A 21,611-nucleotide genomic window follows, 5' to 3' on the forward strand; every position below is an offset into this window, starting at 1 on the left:
AAGCAGTGGTTTAAATTTCGTGCCCAGAAATGTTGCGATACCGCCATTGCCTGATTCTAAGCGTCATTGTTCTTTAGGTGGCAATGTGCAGACTTCTAGTTTGAGCATCTGCATCAGGCCTGCTCTGCATTAAAAACAGAAACAGTGAGCTGTAGGCGAGAACACCTCCCTGCTGAAAAGTAAATTTCAGCCTTGACTGCAATCTCTTTGTTCTTACACAGTAATAACATCACATGCATGCTTATAGATGTAACTGGGCTGCCCTGTCACTATAATCTACTGACAACGAGGTACTATGTTTCTGGTATTAGATGCAGTTCAAATGAAGTTATTATTTGATAAAAGAGATATAACGATCATAAAAGTCTTGAGGCAACACATTTGATTGGCGGTGGTTGTGAAGACTTGTTCTTCGTTTTGTAAAGGGTTGCGTAAATCTAAATGTTTTAATTATTTGGGAATTTATTTGCAACTCTTATTCAACATGTTCTGTGCAGGTCAGAGGTCAGAAACATAGTGCACAAGGCAGGAGACGCTGACGTTTGTGGTTGAAAACACAGACACCAGGAGAAAAAAACCCAAACAAACCAAAAACAAAAACTTAATGGTGCATGTACCTATTGCCCCTCGGTGATATTTTACATCTTATTAATCCCGCTTTGATCTTTTAGTTTTTAGTCTTTCTTTAAAGTAATTATGTGCTTCAATTTGATCTTTACAAAACACAAGCTGGGGCTTTTCCATCCTGGCAGGAAGTTAAATAAGAAAAAAAAAACATGACAGAACAGGTAAAACAGCTATGTATGATCCGCTGATGGTTTTCACATGAGGTGCCATCTAAATGATTTAATGGACAAATCGAGGGATGGACATCTTCCTGCTGCCAGCGCTGCAACACTTCATAAAACTGGGAAGCTCTGGAGGTCACGTGATAAAGGTCTGCCTTTTTCTGAAAGCGTGTGGGTAGGTGTGTTTTGCCTGTTAAGGTCACACCTGTCGGGCGGTGCCGCAGGCAGCATGTCGCTCATTATTTACTTTCTCTCTTGCCGGGTAGCCTTTCAGCTTGGTAGTAACAATGGCTCAGTGTTAATGCATTATGGCTGACCAGCGGAATTATAGCGCTGACCGAAGCAGGCGACACGATGAAAGATATTTACCAGACCTCGAGCTAAGCTGCTCAGCTCTTTTAAAGAAACGCGAGGAATTAAAGCACACAGGTGCGTCTGTCTTCAGCCAAAGTCTGGAGACGTTTTGGAGAACTGCCTCGTAGAACTGGGTGGTTCATGAAAGTTGTATTGCTTTTTTTCAGTTAACTATTTCGGGCTCGCGACATGGCTCTATCCCAGCTTCAGTGCCTGGATGATAACCACGTGAACCCGCGGACGCACGAGTCCAAGCCCGAGTTCTTCTACTGTGAGGACCAGCGGCTCGCGCTGGAGGCTCTCCTGCAGGATGGTCGCGAGGCGTTCTTTAAATACCTGGAGGCTCGCGGCCTCCGGGGTTTCCTCTCAGACCCGGAGCTGGAAGCTCTCACCGGCGCCGTCGAACCCTATGACCCGGGCTTGGAGCTGTTCTCGGGGGATGCCGAAGACGTGCAGACCCCGCTGTCGCTTCACTACTGGCCAGAGCTGTCGGACACGTCCATCCCGCAGATGGACCTGGGCTGGCCCGACAGCGATGCGTACCGGGGGGTGACGCGCACTACGGTGTACACGCAGCCGCCGCTGGATGGTCACGCTCACATCAAAGAGGTTGTCAGAAAAATGATCGCACAGGCGCAAAAGGTAGGTGGGCCAATGCAGTTGTGATAATATTAAATGGCACTATTCATCATCACATTGTGCATTAAATAATATATAAAAATAACCATGTTTAAGTGCGGATGAAAACTTTGTTTTCTCATCAATATTTATGTGTGTTTTGAGCTTCCTGGATGACTTGTGTGTTGGTTCATCTTCAAAGCATGCTAATGTTTACTCACCTGAGTTCATTTAATGACTGAATAAAAATCCGAAAATATTGATTTCTAGCCATCTAACTAACTTTTTTTTTCTTTAATCAGCTGTGCATAGTCCTGAAATTACCCACAGTGCTGGCATAAAGTCTAAAGAAGTCAGTATAGTCAGACTACAGACTGCTGACCAAATGAGTAAAGTGCAGCTTGATTTATGGCCATTATCAGCTATGCCACTAACAGTGGACTATGTGTGCTAGGTGGGGTATTTGCATGGGTAATTTGCAGCGCTCATGCCTATCAGTCAGTGTTTGTGTCTGTTTATGCGGCTGAGTCATCTGGAGGCAGAAATTTATGACATGTCTTATTTCTTAGCATCACTTCTCTGTGACGTGTTATTTGCCTGAAACGAGCTCGCTGGATCATTTTCCTCAAGAGCTTCAGACAGAAAACGAGTTATCGGTTGTATAAGTAGCTGTGAGAGCTGTGAGAACTTTCCCTCTGCATAGGAAACACTTATTTTACTTAAACCTGAAAAACAACTTGAGTGTTATTTGTTTTGGCATAAAAATGTGTCCGCGCAGTAACCTTAAGGCTGAGGCTTTTATCCTTCTGCTCTGTAATGAATTTTGTTTTCATTTTCATGCATGAACTACATAGGAGTATCTGAGGCTGATCTAGGTTCTGTGCCTGTGCCTGTGCTTCTGCGTCTCCAGGTAATCGCAGTGGTGATGGACGTCTTCACTGATGTCGACATCTTCAGAGATTTGCTTGATGCTGGTTTCAAAAGGAGAGTTTCTGTTTACATCCTGCTGGAACGTGCAACGCTACCTCATTTCTTGGCCATGTGTCGGAGGGCCAACATGCACGCCGGACACCTCAAGGTGAGCCGGTACCACCCACTTTGTCATTTTGCATAGCAATTTGAATCTTATCATGAAAGAGTGAGTCCAAATTCTAAGTAAAGCTGAAAACAGTCATAAAAGTCAGCCGTTCAGTTTTCCCACAGCACGCTGTTGGACAGACGTCGCCATTCAAAGCGGTCCACCTAGGCAATAAAAGGTGATTACGACTCAAATGATAATGAGATAGAAAGCGAAATTTCATTGTGTGACATGTGAGGTCAAAATGTTACAGGGTAAATGTTTCACTGACGAGTTGAGCGTCTTTGCCTGTTGGCCCCAAACGCGTGCATTGAAACCTTTGGGACAAAATGGAAAGTCTTGCTGTGTTTTTGAGCCTGAAATAACTTTGTAAGGCTGTTGATGTAGAACACAAGGACAGATTATCTCGCAAAATAAGCAACTGAAGTCAAGAGACTTCTGTTATGCACGGATAAACAGAAGCACATGCCGGCTTCCCCTCTCTCTTTTGTCTCTCACTGTCTCCCTCACACGCACACACGCTAGAGTCCACACAACCACCAGTAGATCCACCCAGCTGGTACTGCAACGCAGATAAATCCCATTCTGCCTACCTTTATTGTTACATATTGTAAGTAGCTAGCTACGATCAAAACACAGATATGAAACAGATCTTTCTCGTGCCGGGACATGTTAAAAGGGAGTTGCATGGAATATAAAAATGCGTTTTCACTGAACTGTTTTCTTGGGGCATAAATCTTTTGTAGAAAGCTGCCAAAGCAAACACAATCATTTTAACTCAAGTCAACCAAAAGAAACAATTGCTTTCTGTTAGGTGTGATCATTTCTCAAGAACAGTTTAGGATAGATTACTGGTTAAAGTGTCGTTGTGCAGGATTAATGTTCTCTCATATTACTTCACTGTGTAGTGTTTTTTAATGGCTTAGTCAGCATTAGATGGGGCCTCTCACAAGGTCTGCTTGTTTCACTTGGACACAGTTTTGCTTGACAGGTGGAAGAAGGAGCTGAAATCATCCAACGCAAGGTGTTTCCAGTTGGAGTGTTTGGTTCAACTGTAAAGGATTGAAATTTTCCATGAGTACAGAAGAAAATTTAATGGAAATTTTCCATGAAATTGGCAAAATGAAATTCACCTGATTGTTATACAGTTTACACCAAGCACATTGTCCTCAACAGCTCTTTATTTGATTAAATAAATGTTTGATTTCATGTATTTCACTTACATTTTGGTCAGAATTGAAGAATAATTTTTTTTAGCCATGATCATGCCTACCGTCTGCAGCATTAGCCGTACCTTATTGGCTCGACCTGTGTGCTTAGTGGTCCCTGTAATACTGCAGAAATATTTCAAAATATCTAAAGTAGCATGCATGCGTGCAGATCATGCTGATAAGAAAAGATGCACAAACACTCACACTTGTCACTTTATGCCTCAGAGTAACTAAAGTTAAACAGGCTTGACAGTCTTTCAGTACCATCTGGATCCAATTTGCCAACAAAACAGCAAGAAATTCAATAGCAGCAGTGTTTGCTTTGTCAACAAAAGCACATGTTTGTGTGGCACATGACATGATAAGTGAAAGCGGTTGCTCAGTTTAATGAGTTTTTCATATGCGATTCATACTCACTGCATTTGCCTTTTGAATTAAATGCCATGTTATTATTTCCTACTAAGACGTCCCAGACCTTTTTCTTGCTTTAGATTCATAAGCACTGAGAATCTGTCTTTAACAGTTTTACTCCTACTTGCTTCACAGTAGACACACAGGCTGAAGTTGCTCTGCTAAATTAAATATTTGATAGCACAGTGGCTCTGTATGAAGAAAAGACATTCTGTGCCACAGTTTCTTCTAATATTTATGGAGAGACAAGTGTATCTCCTTCAGGTAGGTCACTCTCTGGTTTTAGCCAACAGGAGCGTACAACGTACACCTGACAGAGAGTTTTAAAATGACATGCAAAGCTGCTATTCTGTTTAATCCACGGTGGCTCTGCAGCAAGTAAAACAACGCTGTTAAGAGATGGATCCAGTGTAGTAGGACACAATCTTGTTTGTTTGACAGCCAGCGTGCTTCCTTTCTCTTAGTCATACACTGCGAGTCTGTTAGGTTCTCCTATGAAGTGCACTGGAGGGGCTTGCTCCCTGATGTGTCATATACTGCTGCTTTGTTATACTGGCAGGCAACCTTTGGCGTGGGGCCTATTTCACCAAGTAAAACTACATAGCCATTTATGACATTAACATTAACAGTGCACCAATAGATGCTCATCTATGTGGAAAATCTGAAGAGCCAGGAGACAGGAGTACGTGACGGCGATGAGCAGCTAACACAAACATCTCTAAAAGCGACAAGTCTGTCAAGAAAGACAATCAGAGGATGACTTGCAGGAAACAGGTGATAGTTTGGGAATTTACCACAAGCCGTAAGTGACGAGATAGAGCGGCTGGAGGGGAGGGATGGGAGGAGGAGCAGATGAGTGGTGAAATGAGTTGCCAAGTGAGTGAGAGTAAGTGGAATCTGGCACCTGAGTGGGCAATAAGGTACTAAATTCTTCTTACCCATCAGTTATTCAGGAAGGTTTTCTAGGAAAATATCCAACTGCCACACTTCAAGCTGACAGAGCTTAATTTAAGTAGTTTAGCAAAGTGTGCACATTGACTGTAGAGACTGTTGAAACCACAGTGCACTCGGAGGTGGTTTTATTTCCGCATAAAATGCATTGAACAACTGCTCAAATGCTCGTCGTCATGAACTTGGAGCATGCAATGCAATTTATCGAATCGGTTAACCAAAGGAATGCACTGGGGGAAGGAGAAAGTTTAGGGTGTGCCTAAACGAAGGAGGAAAACAAGTTTTTCTACTGTGAGACAAAGCATGCCAGAAAAAAAGAAACGAGGAGGAGCTGAAACAAGAAGACTGACTGCATGATGTTTTGGCTGCATCATGTGGCTTTCAGACAGACTTAGCACTCAAAGTTGTGTCAAGGCATCCGGAAGGGCAGGGTGAAAATCCCCAGATCAGACAGTGTAAGTCTACACTTACAACAAACCAAAGGACTAGTGTGTCAAGGTGACTTGAGGGTCTGTTACACACCTTGCTGGGCTTATGGAGCTTATTTATGTACTGCTGAGTAACGACAACAAGAACCACACAACTTAAGGTCAATATGTGTAATGGTGTGATTTTTTTTTTTTCTCTCTCTCCAACGTTACTGTATTATGTTTGTAAAATGAGATTGTCAGTCTAACACTTCCATGCATTCTTTTTTGGATAATACAACAATTAACTGTGATAAATCATCCATGAATATATATGTGTTGCTGTCTACATAGATTGAAATTCACATTTAACTATTACATGAACATTTCTTCTTCTACATGAATATAACCAGAATCCAACCAGCTGGCAGCCTGTTGAGTCGAGTCCCTCAAGTTGCACTCATTGACAAAAACTCAATCAGACTGATGGCAACATGCTGGCAATCTGTCTGCATTTATAAATTAGACAGCAATTCTTTGCAAACCTCCAACAATCTCTCTGAGAGTGACCTCAGTCAGTCCACATGGTCATGAGTGCAACACCCTCAATCTCTGGGCAACCACTGAGTCACCACAAGTTGCACTCGGTCGCAGAATGTGAAAAAATTCAATATTGTCACCAGGAAGCCACGCTTTTTTTTTCTTATTATTTTGTAGATGCAAGGAGATTGATGTCCTATGTTTAATCATGTAACTTAGGTATTAGCTTGTTGCAAATTAGGAGGTTAAGTCTGTCAGATGGTCTTTCAGTTCAGTCGATTTAATGAGAGTTTGCTTGCGTCCTGCGAGCTTATAGCACTGCCTAACTTTGTAAACCTGTTCATGGATACCTAAACCTTTATTTTTTTTATTGTAACAACTGGGATCTTTTTGTTGGAGCTGAAACGAAATAAATTGTTTTTAACACTCAGCGGTATCTTAATATTTGAGAACTGAAGAAGCAATTGGACCTATAAATGGTCAATGACAACAGAGTTGACAAGCAGCTAGTGATGTAGAAAAGTGATGGAAGGAAACCATGTTTTTTAAACTAGTTTTATACAGACTTTTAGCTCTTAAACACTACAGACAATGAAGAAAAACACCCTAAAAGCACCTTTTGGGGTACTTTTAGGGTGGTAGTGTTGCATGTGCCTTTTGTTCACAGCGTTCCCACCATATTTTAATTTCTTTAATAAAATATCAATATTTAGTGTTCCTGTATTGATACAATATCACCATGCAAGTATTAGGATAAAAAATATTTGCAACATTTAACTCTGAAAAGTTTGACTGAGTCAGACTTTCTAATATCAGTTTATGATTGCAACAATGATATTGTACCATTCAGTTATTATGAACCTTACACTGGTTAAATGTTAGCATTGCAACATACATTATTTTATATGTTTGGTGTATAGTTGAAAACAGGCTTTTCACAGAGGTCATGTTTGCACATGCATATGCACAGAGATTGCATAGGCTTAGTTGGTATCTATTTGTCTTTTGCTTTCTGAAAGTGCATTGGGTTAGATGATGATGTGAGGATTCAGTTACTGTGGTTACTTTCAAGCGCTCCAGTTTTTCTGTTAGCACTGTTCATGTACAGCATGTTTTAAGCTGTTTCTAAAAACTCCCAGGCTTCATGGTGTCCCAGACTCCAAATATTTGAACGTTTCAGAAAGGAATCACTTTCAGTCTGAACAAAATTTCAAAGTGAAAGTAAGCTCAGGATCAGACGTTTGTTTTAGTGAGTAATCCAAACCGTGCAGCAACACCCAGCAAACATGATTAAAACTGCGGCGTCATCTCCTTGGTCAAAACTTGTCAATGATTGATGCCAGAAACTGAACCGTACATATATGGATGTTGATGTTGTGTCACGTAGAATAGTTGTTGCGTCAGCCCGTCTCTTACAAAGTAAGAAATGTAGATCAGATTACTGCAAAGAAGAAATAAAAGGCATTTGTCTCTGTTTTGTTTTTTTAGTACATGATTGTGATGAGACTTTAATGCAACTTGGTCTTCTCCATGTACACAAACTAGTATTACTGCAACCTGATTTTAAGAAATAGACACTTTTAAGGTAGTCACAGTTTTGTATACCTCTGTTGTATTTCATTTGTTGCATGTTGAACCTAACATCAGGCTCTTTCCACAATGTTAGCATCATACAGTCAGGAATGATATTATTCAAATGTGCCATTAAGCTCAGTAGGATAAGTGATGAGGTCACAGGTTTCAGTCACCACAGCAGTCTGTGTAAATATATATAGTTCTCATTCATTTCATTTTTAAATTTCGTTCATTTAATTTTAATTGATGCAGAGGTTTTAGAAAACTATCCTTGAACACAAAATTACTGTTGATAGGAAGTCTAACAAGGACATCCAGATATTGTTTAAGAAGCACCTTAAACCAAGGCATCAGTTCAACTTTTATTTTGGAATTATTTTTTTTTATTTTCAGCCACCACTAGCTGCTGAGAAAAAGTTGATTGCTATTCAATGTGTTTGGGATATTAACGGCTAATCTTTTGTTGTGGATGAATAATTTCAGACATTTTCGTCATCTTCTATTTGCCATATTATGACGTTTGTCTCTACTAACTGGAACCGTGAACTTTTACTGAAAACAGTTTAACTCATCCTCCATCTTCCCTGTGCTAATGTTTTATATTATCCTAACCATAACTCTGCAGTATGGAAGAGGATTAGGGCCACAGGAGAAACAAAGAAAAAAAGTGGACATGTCTTTTTTCTTTTCCAGAATTCTGACTTTAATCTCAGAATTCTGGAAAAAAAAAAGAAAAGAAAAAGATGTGGCCCCCCCCCCCCCCCCCCCCCCCCCCCCCAGGTGGGCCTAATCCTCTTCATTGTAGCTAGCCACAGAGGTAGGACATAATTGTGTGCCAACTAGCACAACTTCACTAACCCTCCAAATGTTGCTACTATTTAGTTTTCTGTCTCTGTCAAAACATGGTCGAACATCTTTAGAAACTAGCTAGCTAATGTTGTGCTAGCTTATAACACAGCTAACCTTATAAATCCTCTTGTCATGGATACCTGAACGTTAAACTTTATTGTAACATCTGGGAAAATAAACGCATGGATCATTGTGTTTTAACCTAAAAACAGTACAGACTTTTTTAACACTAAGGCTACGTTCACACTGCAGACGAAAGCGCATCAAATCCGACTTTTTTGCTATGCGACCCATATCCGATCATGGTATGACAGTATGAACGGCACAAATCCGATATTTTTAAATCCGATCTGGGTCACTTTCGTATGTGGTACTGAATCCGATACATATCCGATTTTTTAGAAAGCAACTGCTGTTTGAACGGTCATGTCGCATTAAATCCATCTTTTACGTCACGGACACAAGACAGACGCCAATTATCAGCTCCGGAGAAGCGCCCGAGAAGACATCGCGAACGCTTCCTGGTTATCCAGTGTAGATGTCAGTGAAACTGTTGAGAAGACAACGTTGGAGAAACGTGAACATTTTATTTGTACTGTATAATCCTTTGAAGCACCGCTCCTCTCTAAAACAGCAATAAGGATAATTATTACATTTTACAAAATAACTTGAAGCAAAAATTGGGAAACGTAAAGTCCGAAACAAGTCTTTATATTAACAGCCATCAGTCAAACCATACTGCTTGGTCTGGATCTAAACAGAGTGCAGTGTGTGTGACGTCTTCTTTTGCGCATGCGGGCCGCTTTGAGGATTCACACTAGAGCGCGTTTGCTGTCACCTTTTATTTGTAGTGTGAACAAGCAGACAAAAAAATCGGATTTGATCAAAAAAATCGGAATTGAGCATTAAGACCTGCAGTGTGAACATAGCCTAAGTGGTATTTCAACATTTGTTTGATTTTGAGATCAGAAGAAGTGATTGGACCCAGAAATGGCTAATGACAATGGACAGATGGAAGGAAAACATGTTTTCTGTTGAAAGGAATAATTATTTTCATTATAGGCTTTGAGCCTTAACACATTATAGGCAAAAGCAGGTGCAGGAAAATTGACTCAGAAGGCTTATTTTATAACACATATGCTGTGCTTTTAAGAGGCATGAAAAACAGACAGTTTCCAACAAAGGTGGGGAATATAGGTTTTCAAATCAAGTAAAGACAAGCCAGACATCATAATGTGGGTTGTGTAAGTTTTAAGCAGAGTGTTTACACTGGCTGTAGTTTGTGTGATTGCTTAGATGTTTGAACACATGGAGCAATTGCCTTAGATTAAGGCAGTAAGTGGAAAATGACTGCTAATGACTTCTGTATCTATGTTTTAGGGATTATTATTAAGGCAAACAGTTGTTCCATCCATCCATCCATCCATCCATCTTCATCCGCTTTGTCCGGGGCCGGGTCGCGGGGGCAGCAGCCTAAGCAAAGAGGCCCAGACCTCCCTCTCCCCAGCCACCTCCTCCAGCTTATCCGGGGGAATACCAAGGCGTTCCCAGGCCAGCCGAGAGATATAATCTCTCCAGCGTGTCCTGGGTCTGCCCCGGGGCCTCCTCCCGGTGGGACATGCCTGGAACACCTCACCCAGGAGGCGCCCAGGGGGCATCCTTGTCAGATGCCCGAACCACCTCAGCTGGCTCCTTTCGATGTGGAGCAGCAGCTGCTCTACTCTGAGCCCCTCCCGGATGGCCGAACTTCTCACCCTATCTCTAAGGGAGAGGCCAGCCATCCTTCGGAGGAAGCTCATTTCTGCCGCTTGTATCCGCGATCTCGTTCTTTTGGTCACTACCCACAGCTCGTGGCCATAGGTGAGGGTAGGGACGTAGATCGACCGGTAAATTGAGAGCTTCGCTTTTACACTCAGCTCCCTCTTCACCACGACGGACCGGTGCAGCGTCCGCATTACTGCAGCTGCAGCCCCAATCCGTCTGTCGATCTCCGGCTCCCTTCTCCCATCACTCGCGAACAAGACCCCGAGATACTTGAACTCCTCCACTTGGGGCAGGAACTCATCCCCGACCCGGAGTGGGCACTCCACCCTTTTCCGGCTGAGAACCATGGCCTCAGATTTGGAGGTGCTGATCCTCATTCCCGCTGCTTCACACTCGGCTGCGAACCGTTCCAGTGCGAGCTGGAGGCCCTCACCCGATGAAGCCAACAGAACCACATCATCTGCAAAAATCAGAGATGAGATTCTGAGGCCACCAAAGCGAAAGCCCTCCGCCACTTGGCTGCAAACAGTTGTTTGTTAGCAAAAAAAGAAAATTCTACATTGGCTACATTTGAGTTGTAAATGTTTGATATTACTATTATTTGTGGATGTTATTGTTCTTTGGCTGACGTAGTGTGACTCACGGTCTCTACTCACATTGTTTGGCAGGCTTTTATTCTATAATGCAGGTCACAGGTTATGAAGGCAGTTTTGGGTCTTTAATATGTACAAAAATTGCGTGTTTGTTTGTGTTTCAGCACCTTCGTGTCCGCTGCTCAGAAGGAGCGGAGTTCTACACGAGGTCCTGCACCAAGGTCAGAGGGCGAATGGGTCACAGATTCATGTTCGTTGATGGAGACAAAGCTGTGTCTGGGTCGTACAGGTCAGTGCACATCACGTGTGTGAGAAGGAGGGAGAATGTGTCAGAAAAAGATTATCCCCTTGTGCTCCACCTGCTTTTGAAACTGCCAACTTGGCACAAGAGATAAATAAACAATGGCTTGTCGACATAGCAGACAAACAGGTTGTAAATGTATCCAATCTACTAGAGTAACCGTGCAGTTCCTAAGTGACTGGATTATTATACTTTTACGTTTGCAGTCATTGCTGATTACTTCATTATGCTTGCAGTGTAGTGTAGTTTGTTTTGTGGTATCGTGGTGCAGTTTAAATAAGTCTGAATTTGCATTTTTTATTTGTTCATATTTGTTTTTTGTGCAGCTTCACTTGGATGGCCTCACGTCTGGATAGGAATCTCATCACCGTGGTTACAGGCCAGGCTGTGGATGGCTTCGACCGACTGTTTCGCTTCCTCTATCTGTCCTCCAGTTCTGTTGACCTCCGGCAGACCATCACAGAGCCTGAACCTGAGCCGGAACCCCTCCCACAGCCCGCCCCTGTCATACCCCCTTCTGCTGAGATTGCGAGGAAGTTGTACAGCCCAAAATATGCCCTGGTTGCTTTGACCAACCCCGGCCCCACCACCTCTGTTAACCAAGAAAGCCCCAAAGAACCCCAAAATCCAGAGAACTCCAAGAAGAAGAGGCGAGGCAAGGCTAGTGAAGAATCGACAAAAGAATCTCCTCCTCTCCATCCTGGATTAATAAATCTAGAAAAAGCATGCTTAATCGCATACCTGCCCACATGGCCAGAACCTGACCCCCCCAGTGATGTCATAGGGTTCATTAATGTTCGGGATGCCAAAAAACCAACTCAAGTCCACTTGCAGCGTTCAGAGATGTTTGAAACCAGCCAGGCGATCAGGTTTAGCAGTCCGTTCAGCAGCACAAAGGAATCCAAGGAAGAAGTCGCCAAGCCCACACAGGCGACTCCTAAACAAGAGGAGGTGAATGCACTCCAACCAGCACAGGCTAAATCCATGGTTGATGATGCTGTAGAAAAAGCACAGCAAGCACAACTCAGTGATGTCACACATAACAAAGAGGCATCTGAACAGAAATCACCTGCATCTGAGGAAAAGTCTGACCTGCAGTCAGACGCCGCTAATTCTGTCAGCCCCAAGAATAAATTTGATTTAAGCACAACCACTAACCAAGAGGCAGGCCTTGATACTCCCCTCGGTGCACAAGCACTTCCCCAATCCAGCAGCGAAGCACCCGCTTCTGACGAGGGGAAGATTTCCCACGCAGAACAACCCGTCTCATCAAACAGTCACGCTGAGTCAGGCTCGCTCCCAGAATTAAACACAGAAAAGAAAGCAGAACCTACAAGTAGATTGAGCACACAAAGTTCTGCTGTGCACAGGACACACACCCCAACACCAAACGGTGCACACACCCCTCAGATTCCCGACTCCCCAGAATTAAACACAGAACAAGGTACGAAAGAAAAGACCCCACCACCACAGGCGGATTCACAAACACGAGCTGTTCACAAGCAACCGCAAATCTCTACTGAAGTGGCTTCTAGCATCCAGACTCCAACTGTCCACAGCAACATTTCCACCTCCCTGGTTTCTGCCACACAGTCTAAAAATAACCACATTCCTATTACTACAGTGCACTCAAGCACATCTTCTAGCGCTTCTGTTCCCTCCACCAGCTCCTCTGCCCTTCCTCTTACTTCTTCCGTTACAACACCAAATCCACCCCTCCCTGCATCCTCTTCTTTGACCCCAGCTCCCCCTATCCCTAAACCTCGTACCATACAGATAGTTATGAGTGACAGCAGCACCAGCAATGGGCAGAAACTGCCGGAGATCCGTCTTGTTAGGAGGCCCGAGGCCAGCACAGGGCCCCTCGTGGCCCACAGTGCGTTTGATGTGGCAGCTGTTGAGCAGACATCTCTGGTAAAAGAGTGTCAAACTGTCCCTGAGCTGCAGGACGACAGTACCAGTAAGGCAGGGGCACAAAAAGACACAGAGAACACAGGGAATCCTGAAGAAACTTCAAAGCAAGAATCTAAAGAGACAAGTGTGGAAGCAGATGAGCAAGACGATGACGGAGCAGCATCCCAGACGGTCGCTGGAAGCGAGCTGCACAAGTCAGACGCTTTGATTAATGATGCACCAAAGGCAGCCGCATTGAAAATTCAAGAAATCATTCCAAAAGATGTTGACCTCGAAACTTCCGAAGATTGCAGGATTATTGGGAAGATGGACGCACGCTGTGTAGCAACAGCGCAGGCAGATACAGCGAGCCCTGAAAGGACTCTGACAGGCTCTGAATCTGGTGACGTGTCAGACAGAAAAGGTGAAAATGTGACACAGTGCAGAACATTTCTCGCAAGAGTACATGAACCCCAAAGGATATCATTTTCTAAACCACAGGACATGGATCAGATGGAGGCTCTGAATTCTTCGACAGCGCCAGTGTTCTCGACCTCATGTCTGCGACCTCATAACGGCGATGGCGCACACACATCTGCTACAGACACCCACAGCCAGCAAGGTGAACAAGTAAGACTCACACATGTAGACAATGAGGTTAATATGCGAAATACTGCAAATCACAACACGCACAGCACCTTTCAAGAACAAACTTCTACAGGACGTGTTGGCACACACACGCCCGAAAAAGCCCTGCGTTTACACCTCACCGAAACACACCTGCCGGACTTCCGTTCGCAAACACCTGTGCACCGATCACAGTCGCTTAAAGCACACACTCCCACTCCTGATGGATTTTCTCCACGCACGCCAGCCTTGGATTCTCTATCGCCAGACATTTTTGATGGTTATATCTCCTCACGAGAGGACTCCACTCTCTCCACCACCTCTGAAGAGTATTATGAATGTAGCGACTCGCTTTTTAATGAGCCTGTTTTTGACCACATGGCTTCTCGTGACCAGGGGATGATAGCGGATCACATTAATTTCGCACACACAAATAGTCTAAATTCTCCCGCCACTGGCACCGGTCCTGCACACATAAATTACAGCTCAAGTGATGCTACATTAGGTACGGCACACAGTGAAACACAGACTTTGACTGGGGCCGCTAAAGTCCCCAGTTCTTCTTTACTTGGAAAAAAAGTGGAAACTAGGGAGGTAGAGAACAAGGCAAGTGAAGAAGAAGCGAGTGAAGAGGACGAACATGGGAGGAAACTGAGTGTGGCCGAGACGAGGGAAGAGCAAGAATCCCAGGGGACAGAGATGAGAGGCAGTGAGGATACTAATAGAATAATGGTGCAAATTAAACGAGGCAAAGATTCAACTGAAACAGGAGGAAAAGACAAAGAGGTCCAAACGCCTACGAGAAAGGTGGCAAGGAGCCAGTCAGCTGCAGACAGACTGGTGGATGGAGGAATGACTGCAGGAGGGTCAAGTAAAGAGAGATCAAAGCCAAAGCGATCGTCCGCTGGTGACATTAAATCAACAGAGGGAGGGAGACCAGACAGAGAGGGGAGGGAGAACGCTTCAAACCAGGTGGAAATAAGACCCAGGGGTACAGAGAGGAGAGCGAGCCCCCAGTCAAAGAGGCAGACAGAGGGACAGAAGGTATGAGCACTGATCAGAATAACATTTAAAACCAACAAAACGTTTCTTTAGTTTGCCAATCATATCCAAATGGGTATATATACAACTGGATTTTGTTAAAAAACAAAAACATCACACTAATTAATTGAAATTAAGGTAACACATTTTTCCTTCTTTGACAACTTAATTAAAAAAAACACAGTTTTTCAATTGGTGACCTTGAGACACTTAGTTGCTGCTGTATGTCCATCGTTTCCAGTCTCTGTGCTAAGCTGAGCTAAGCAGCTGAAACTGTTTAGTATGCAAACATGAAAGTGGTGTCAATCTTCCATTGGAGCCTTGGTAAACATATCTGTATCCGCCAACATCCTTAGTCTCTTGAAGAAACGCACCCATTGCATTGCCAGGGTTCATAATTAGATGCCCAAATGTATTTTACAACTAAATGAGGGCAAAATAAATGTTTTAGTAGATCCCAAGGCTTTACTCTGTGTTAACTTGCGTGACGGAAAAAACCCGAAGCATGCCAAAAATGTGGGTGTGATCTTAGCTTGTAGAAGCACATGCTCACTATCTCTAAGCCGGCCTTTTATCATCTTTAAAAACAACATATCTACAGTTGTAGGTGCTTCCTGTCACAGTCTCAGCCTTTTCTGATGCTTTTATTTTCAGACAAGATAAAACACATGCTGTGGAAGAGAGCCATAGTAAGAGATTAATAACTAATGATTAAATGCAGAGATGTGTTTAAACACATAGAATGAAAAGAAATAAGGGAAGAAGAATCAGTGCATCATAGGAAGCCCTCAGCAGTCTAGGCCTATTACAGTGTAACTAAGGGAGGATTCAGGGTCTCTTCGCCTCCCAGTAAAATAATTTCTCACTGCTTGTAAAATCGATGAATGACAGCCTCTTTTCACTCTGTCGGTGTGCTTACTGAATCTAGACCTCCTGGCATCGCTTGAATCACAAAGCAAATACTGAATGATTTCTAAATCATCTAGTTTTATGGTCCCACTCTACCACTTACTACTACAACTACTACTGCTACACCAGTGTGTTCTTTTAAAAAGAGACTCAAAGCGTATCTCTTTTTGCACGTGTGTGATCAATGGGGAAATTTTTCAGGATCAGTGTTATTTTTATTCCTATATTTTTTATCCTGCTGATCAAAATCCCTTTTTAAAGTGTAAAAGGCGATTGTGGCTCAAGAGTTGGCAGTTCGTCTTGTAATCGGAAGGTTGCCGGTTCGAGCCCCGGCTCTGATAGTCTCAGTCGTTGTGTCCGTGGGCAAGACACTTCACCCGTTGCCTACTGGTGGTGGAGGGCCTGGTGGCGCTGTCAGTGCTGTGTGCACCTGTGTGTGAATGGGTGGATGACTGAATGTGTAAAGCGCTTTGGGGTCCTTAGGGACTGAGTAAAGCGCTATACAAATACAGACCATTTAATCTCTTATTTTAGAAGTTTTTGCCATGTGTGATGTCCTTTTTCCTTCTGCTTTGAAGCTTGTTAAGTCTATGCCTGTCATATGAAATGTGCTATATAAAGAAACTTGAAATAGTGCATTTATCAAAGTGCCTTTTTGTTCTTCACTGACAGTTTTTTATATTAAGTTTCATCAAAGTTTAGAAAAATTGAATGTGAAGGCTTTAATAACATACAGTATTGTGCTAAAGTCTTGAGCCGCCCCTCATTTCTTTATGCTTGGGCAGGAAAAGTATATAAAGCAAAAACAGAGTTTGCACAATTCTAATTTTGAACATTTATATGACTGCATGTTTTTTTCAACACAGTCTGAAGTCTGATAGGCAGCCTTTCTGCAATTTCTTGAAGTAGTCTTCAGGAATAGTTCTCCAGGCTTCTTTGGATGTTGGCTGCCTTTTCTTTTGTTCTGTCAAGATGATCCCATACTGCTTCAATAACTTGAAGGTGTGAGCTCTGGGCTTTAATCAGGTATTCTTTTACTGCCTTGGTAGTGTGTTTTGGATCGTTGTCATATTGTCATGCTAATAAAATGCTTTCCAGAAGGTAATGCATGGTGGATTTTTTTCTGCATTCATAAATTCCATCAGTTCCAGTAAGATCCCCACCATCTAAAATTCAGATCCAAACCGTGACAGCGCCTCCACCGTGTAGACTTACTGTTTTACCTTGCACCTCAGCTGGCTCATGATGATTTAAACTAAATTTTCAAATTTGGATTCATCACTCTATAAGACCTGCTGACCCTGATTTTCAGTCCAGTTATTATGTGATTTGTATATCTCAGCCCATTCTCTCTGCTTCCCTTCTGGAATGGCTTCTTGCCAGACACATTTCCATTGAGGCCATTTCTGATGAGGCTTCAGTGAACAGTAGATCATTGAAGGCCCAGCTTCTCTCAGGTTTATGCTGGATCCCCCCCCCCCCTGTTTCTGAAGGACATGACTTTCAGATACTGTTCCTCACACTGCACATCATATTCTTTTTTGGCTTATAGCTCTTTAGGAATTCCATTATTGTTAAACATGTGAAAAGTAGCCGTTGTTCAAAGAAAGACTCTTAAAGCCTCAAGAACTATTGCTCAAGATCACTTAAAAAGAAAGAGTACAAAATATATAACAAATTCAGGGTTGGATCAAGAGTTTTGCACAGTACTGTATATAATTGAAATCCTATGTAATATAATTTACAGCATTTGTTTCTGTGTTTGTGTGTTGATCCATGAACCTTTCACCAGAAGAGCATCACTAAGTTGAAACACAGCAGCACAACCATGCTTTGTTCATTATTGAAGAAGGATGCCTCGTGCGAATAAAGGTGGCATATTTATAATGACGTGCTGTGCTTGTTTGCACTGATAGAGTATTTAAAGGAGTCTAAAAGATGAATAGGTTTCACATTTATTGGTGTTTAACTCACTCACTCTTGCCCCGAATCCACTGCCTTTCATCTCAGAGTACTCAGTCTGAGTCAGTGAAGTGTTGTTTGCATGTTTTAGCTTATTTCAGTCATGTAATATTAATGAACGTGAAAATAACACAGACACTTTGCACCCTCTCTTTTCCATTTGCAACAAAGCTTATATGTCACTTGCTAATGCGTGTGTGAGTGTAAGAATCCTACACTGCATTATAGATAAGTTGCCCCACATATAATAGATTAAATATGAGAAACTGTTGGCTGCAGAAGTGTTACACACACCCTGAGTCAGACATCTCCTCTGTCTTTCTTTTTTCTGCAGCTTTCACACTCTTCACCCAAACCTCAAAAACAGAGGGTCCAGCGTAATCCGAATTTCTTTGATAATATGTCATCTCTTCACAAAACGTCAACCAGACCACCTCAACCACTGGTGACGGGTACTGTGGGATCTATAGCCGGACGGAAACGGGTCTCCCAAAGCCAGCAGAGCCAGGATTCAGCAGCACAGAACCAAACTCCTTATCCAAACTCCTCCTTACTCCATATGAACCCACAGATCCAGCTCAGTACTCAGTCTCACAACCAGACGGCATCTGGACCGGAAGTGCAGGATGGGAGAACTCCATTTAACTTGAGTTTCAGCCGGCTGTACAACCTTAAGGGGATGAATGGCAAAGTGAACAAGACTCCAGCACACAGTAAAAGAGGCAGCGTGGCCACTCCAGCACATGAGAGTAAAACCACCAGTTAACGTGGTCACTGGTCATCACGTCTTTTTAATGTTACTGCGTCAGGCGAAATCACCACTGGGCCAATGTTTATATACCAACACATGTTGTTACCTCTTTCTTGACTCCTCGTGTTGTATGACTAATTTTTCATGTCTGCATTTAAACTCGTGGAGATTTATTTTTCATATTTAAATCCAGCTGCCTGCCAGTTTACAGCGAGCTTTCTTCCCCGGGAGGTCATGACTTCAGGTGCAATAAAAAGACTAGACCAGAGTTTGCATACATTTTTAATAACTTGGATGAGGAAACTGAAATAGTGTGTTTTCATTCTCCAACCTCAGGCGTCAGTCAAAAAAAACAAAAACTCTTACATCAATCAGCTCTTTGACTTACTGTATTTAAACATGCTGCACATATACAGCAGATAAAGCAAAAAGAAAAACAATATATTATTGGCATTACTGGATGACTCCCATATGTTTTTGTGGATTAACGTACGGCTTTAATATCGTATTTTCTATTTTTTAAAATTTTTGCTGTTTGATTAATGGGGATTGATGAAAATGTACGTTAATAGTGTTTAAAACTGGTACACACCTAACTGCATTTACATAGGACTATATTATATACCATATTAAAGTTCCGGCTGTTATCTAACATTACTTTACAGTTAATAAAGAAAACGCTCAGCATTTTGTGACTTTTTTTTTTTTTACAGCAATCTGGAGCATTTGTCCTGAATTTGTAATATATTTTTTCTCCTCTGTATATCTGTACATTCAAAAAGGGGGTGCATGTTAAAAAAGTGAAAACAATTATAATTTTATTTAGGTCATTTGGTATTGTTACACTGAAAGGCTAAAGAGCAGTTTTCTTTTTTTCACATCAAAAGTATTTTTTTAGATTCTTAATATTTTTGTCCTGGAAGTGACTGTGCCAACAGACTTGCTACCTCTGAAGACAGATAAAGATGTTCTGAAGAATTGCTGCAGGAATGCACCAGATAGTGCACAGGTTTTTCCAAATGAGAGTGGAAATGTGCAGGATGTCCAAGATGCTAAAAATCACAAATATCATATGTCGTTTGATGGTAAAAAATAAAATAAATAAAGAAGCATCTTCTGTCTGTAATGTTATAGTTAATGGACAATGCATTTTTAATGAATGTGCAGCATGTTTACGCCTTTGCCAAAGATTTTGTATTTAACTGTTAAGTGTCCACATTGGTGTGTTTGTAGTGGATTTACATAGATTTAAGATGAATTCAGCTCTTTTGAATCCACTGCAGACAGGTAGACATCTGCAAGCATGACTTCAGAGCTCACTTCATGTGAGCTTACACATATGGTCATGAGCTGTCACCATATTTCTGACTTCAAATTAGATTCAGATTTGTAGCAAGGGTTGAATTATGCAAATAGAGGAAAATAAAGCTCTGTGTCTTTAAATGGCTGGAAAAAAATGAATATCCTTTCTGAGCAACATACTAACATCTTATCCGGTTGTTCAGTCTGACGTCACTAGCCGTGTCTGGGTCTAAACTCCGCTGCAGGTCCATATAGCAAACGATCACTGTGGCATTACTGAGAGTTGAAAAACTGTCTAAAGTCTTTCATCTTTAATAAAATGATCAGCGTTCTGCTCTACCAGGTGTAACAATTGAGTTTAACATCCAGGCATCCATGAAAACGGAATTTATGACATTTAACGGAGTTAGAAGTTAGCAGGGAGTTAGCTCGCTAGCTTCTATCTAAATACAATATAGCATGTCCTGACTGCGGGGTTTTGGAAACAAATTAAAACGTACAGCTCTGTTATCACTTCCAGCATAAATGAAGACAGAAAACTAAACAGCAGTGACGTTTGTAGGGTTACTGAAGTTGGGCTAGCTGGTATATAATGATGTGCTACGTGACCGCCAGCGACACAGCTATGTTAGCATAATATAAACAAGCTAACTTTTTTTTCCACTCGATAAAAGTTAACGTGAGTGTTGTTGGTGGTCAGAAACAAATGTAATCGCATGGCAGGATGCTGTAAAAGGACCAAACTTCAGCCAGGAGAACAACTGAGATAATCCATCCACAATACGAGGTTAGTCATTAATATACTGCTGCATGGGCTGGGCTGTGGTTCCATCCTAAGGTTTTAAAAACTGAGCTTAAATAAATGATTAGTGGTAATAAAAGCCGAGGGAGGTCAACAGGGATCACTAACTGTTTTAGGAGCTTTTTAAGATCAAATAGAAGAAAATACATAACATTAAACATGTTAACAACACAAAAGCCATATTAAACGCAGACTACTTTAGACCCGGAAGTAGGATTCGTCACGTCATCACTGAACAACCGGATAGTTAAAAATGTTTCACTTGATAGGAAACTATCACTGATGCACGTAACATGAAGTACAGATACATTAAGAAATGAAAGACTAAATAGATGATAGTTTAGGTCGGGGCTTTGGGAAGGCCATTCCAGTACATTAACGTTAGCCTGCTTTATCCAGCCCAAAACCAGTTTTGCTGTGTGTTTGGATTGTCCTGTTGGAACACCCAGGTGAGTCCAAGTTTCAACCATCTAGCTGTTGATTTGAGGTGAAGTTGAATAAATTGGAGGAAGCCCTGCTTCTTCATTATTCCATCCACTTTGTACAACGTACCAGTATCACTAGGAGCCAGTGTTGGGACTAACGCGTTACAGTAACTACGTTATTATTGTGATAACGAGCACGGTAACTAGTTATTATGCCAAAATCAGGAACGCGTCAGTCGTTACTGGGATTTAGATAGGCTCGTTACTCGTTACTTCGTGTGGTGGCTATCGCGGAGCTTCCACAGATTCAGTAACATTAGCAAGTGGTGGAAGCCAGCAGGTGGATGAAGGAAAGGGGACGCAGAAGGAAAAGAGACCCGAGGCGGCCGCCGGTCCAAGTGTGAACTGAATTTCAGGTAAGAAGTTATGACCTGCAGTCTCTCTGGGTCAGAAATGAAC

At 42.3% G+C, this 21,611-nt stretch overlaps 1 protein-coding gene across 2 annotated transcripts; it reads left to right on the plus strand.

Moving 5' to 3' along the window:
- The first annotated feature begins 835 nt into the window (after positions 1-835).
- On the plus strand, positions 836-20,056 carry LOC147332295 (uncharacterized). 2 transcript variants are annotated; one of them, XM_086288772.1, is made up of 6 exons: positions 836-963; positions 1,310-1,784; positions 2,671-2,838; positions 11,304-11,428; positions 11,767-15,004; positions 18,207-20,056. In XM_086288772.1, exons 2-6 carry the CDS (start codon positions 1,332-1,334, stop codon positions 18,636-18,638), a joined length of 4,416 nt encoding a protein of 1,471 aa, XP_086144898.1. In that variant the 5' UTR covers positions 836-963; positions 1,310-1,331; the 3' UTR covers positions 18,639-20,056. The 2 variants fall into 2 exon arrangements, with proteins under 2 accessions (XP_086144898.1, XP_086144896.1); XM_086288770.1 differs by lacking the exon at positions 836-963 and adding an exon at positions 999-1,217.
- The last annotated feature ends 1,555 nt before the right edge of the window (positions 20,057-21,611 follow it).

The sequence above is a fragment of the Aulonocara sp. 'chitande type north' Nkhata Bay genome, linkage group LG4 (genome assembly GCF_057382095.1).
Source record: "Aulonocara sp. 'chitande type north' Nkhata Bay isolate Kocher_YH1m ecotype deep benthic linkage group LG4, A_spYH_male_GT1.1, whole genome shotgun sequence".
Taxonomy (NCBI): domain Eukaryota; kingdom Metazoa; phylum Chordata; class Actinopteri; order Cichliformes; family Cichlidae; genus Aulonocara; species Aulonocara sp. 'chitande type north' Nkhata Bay.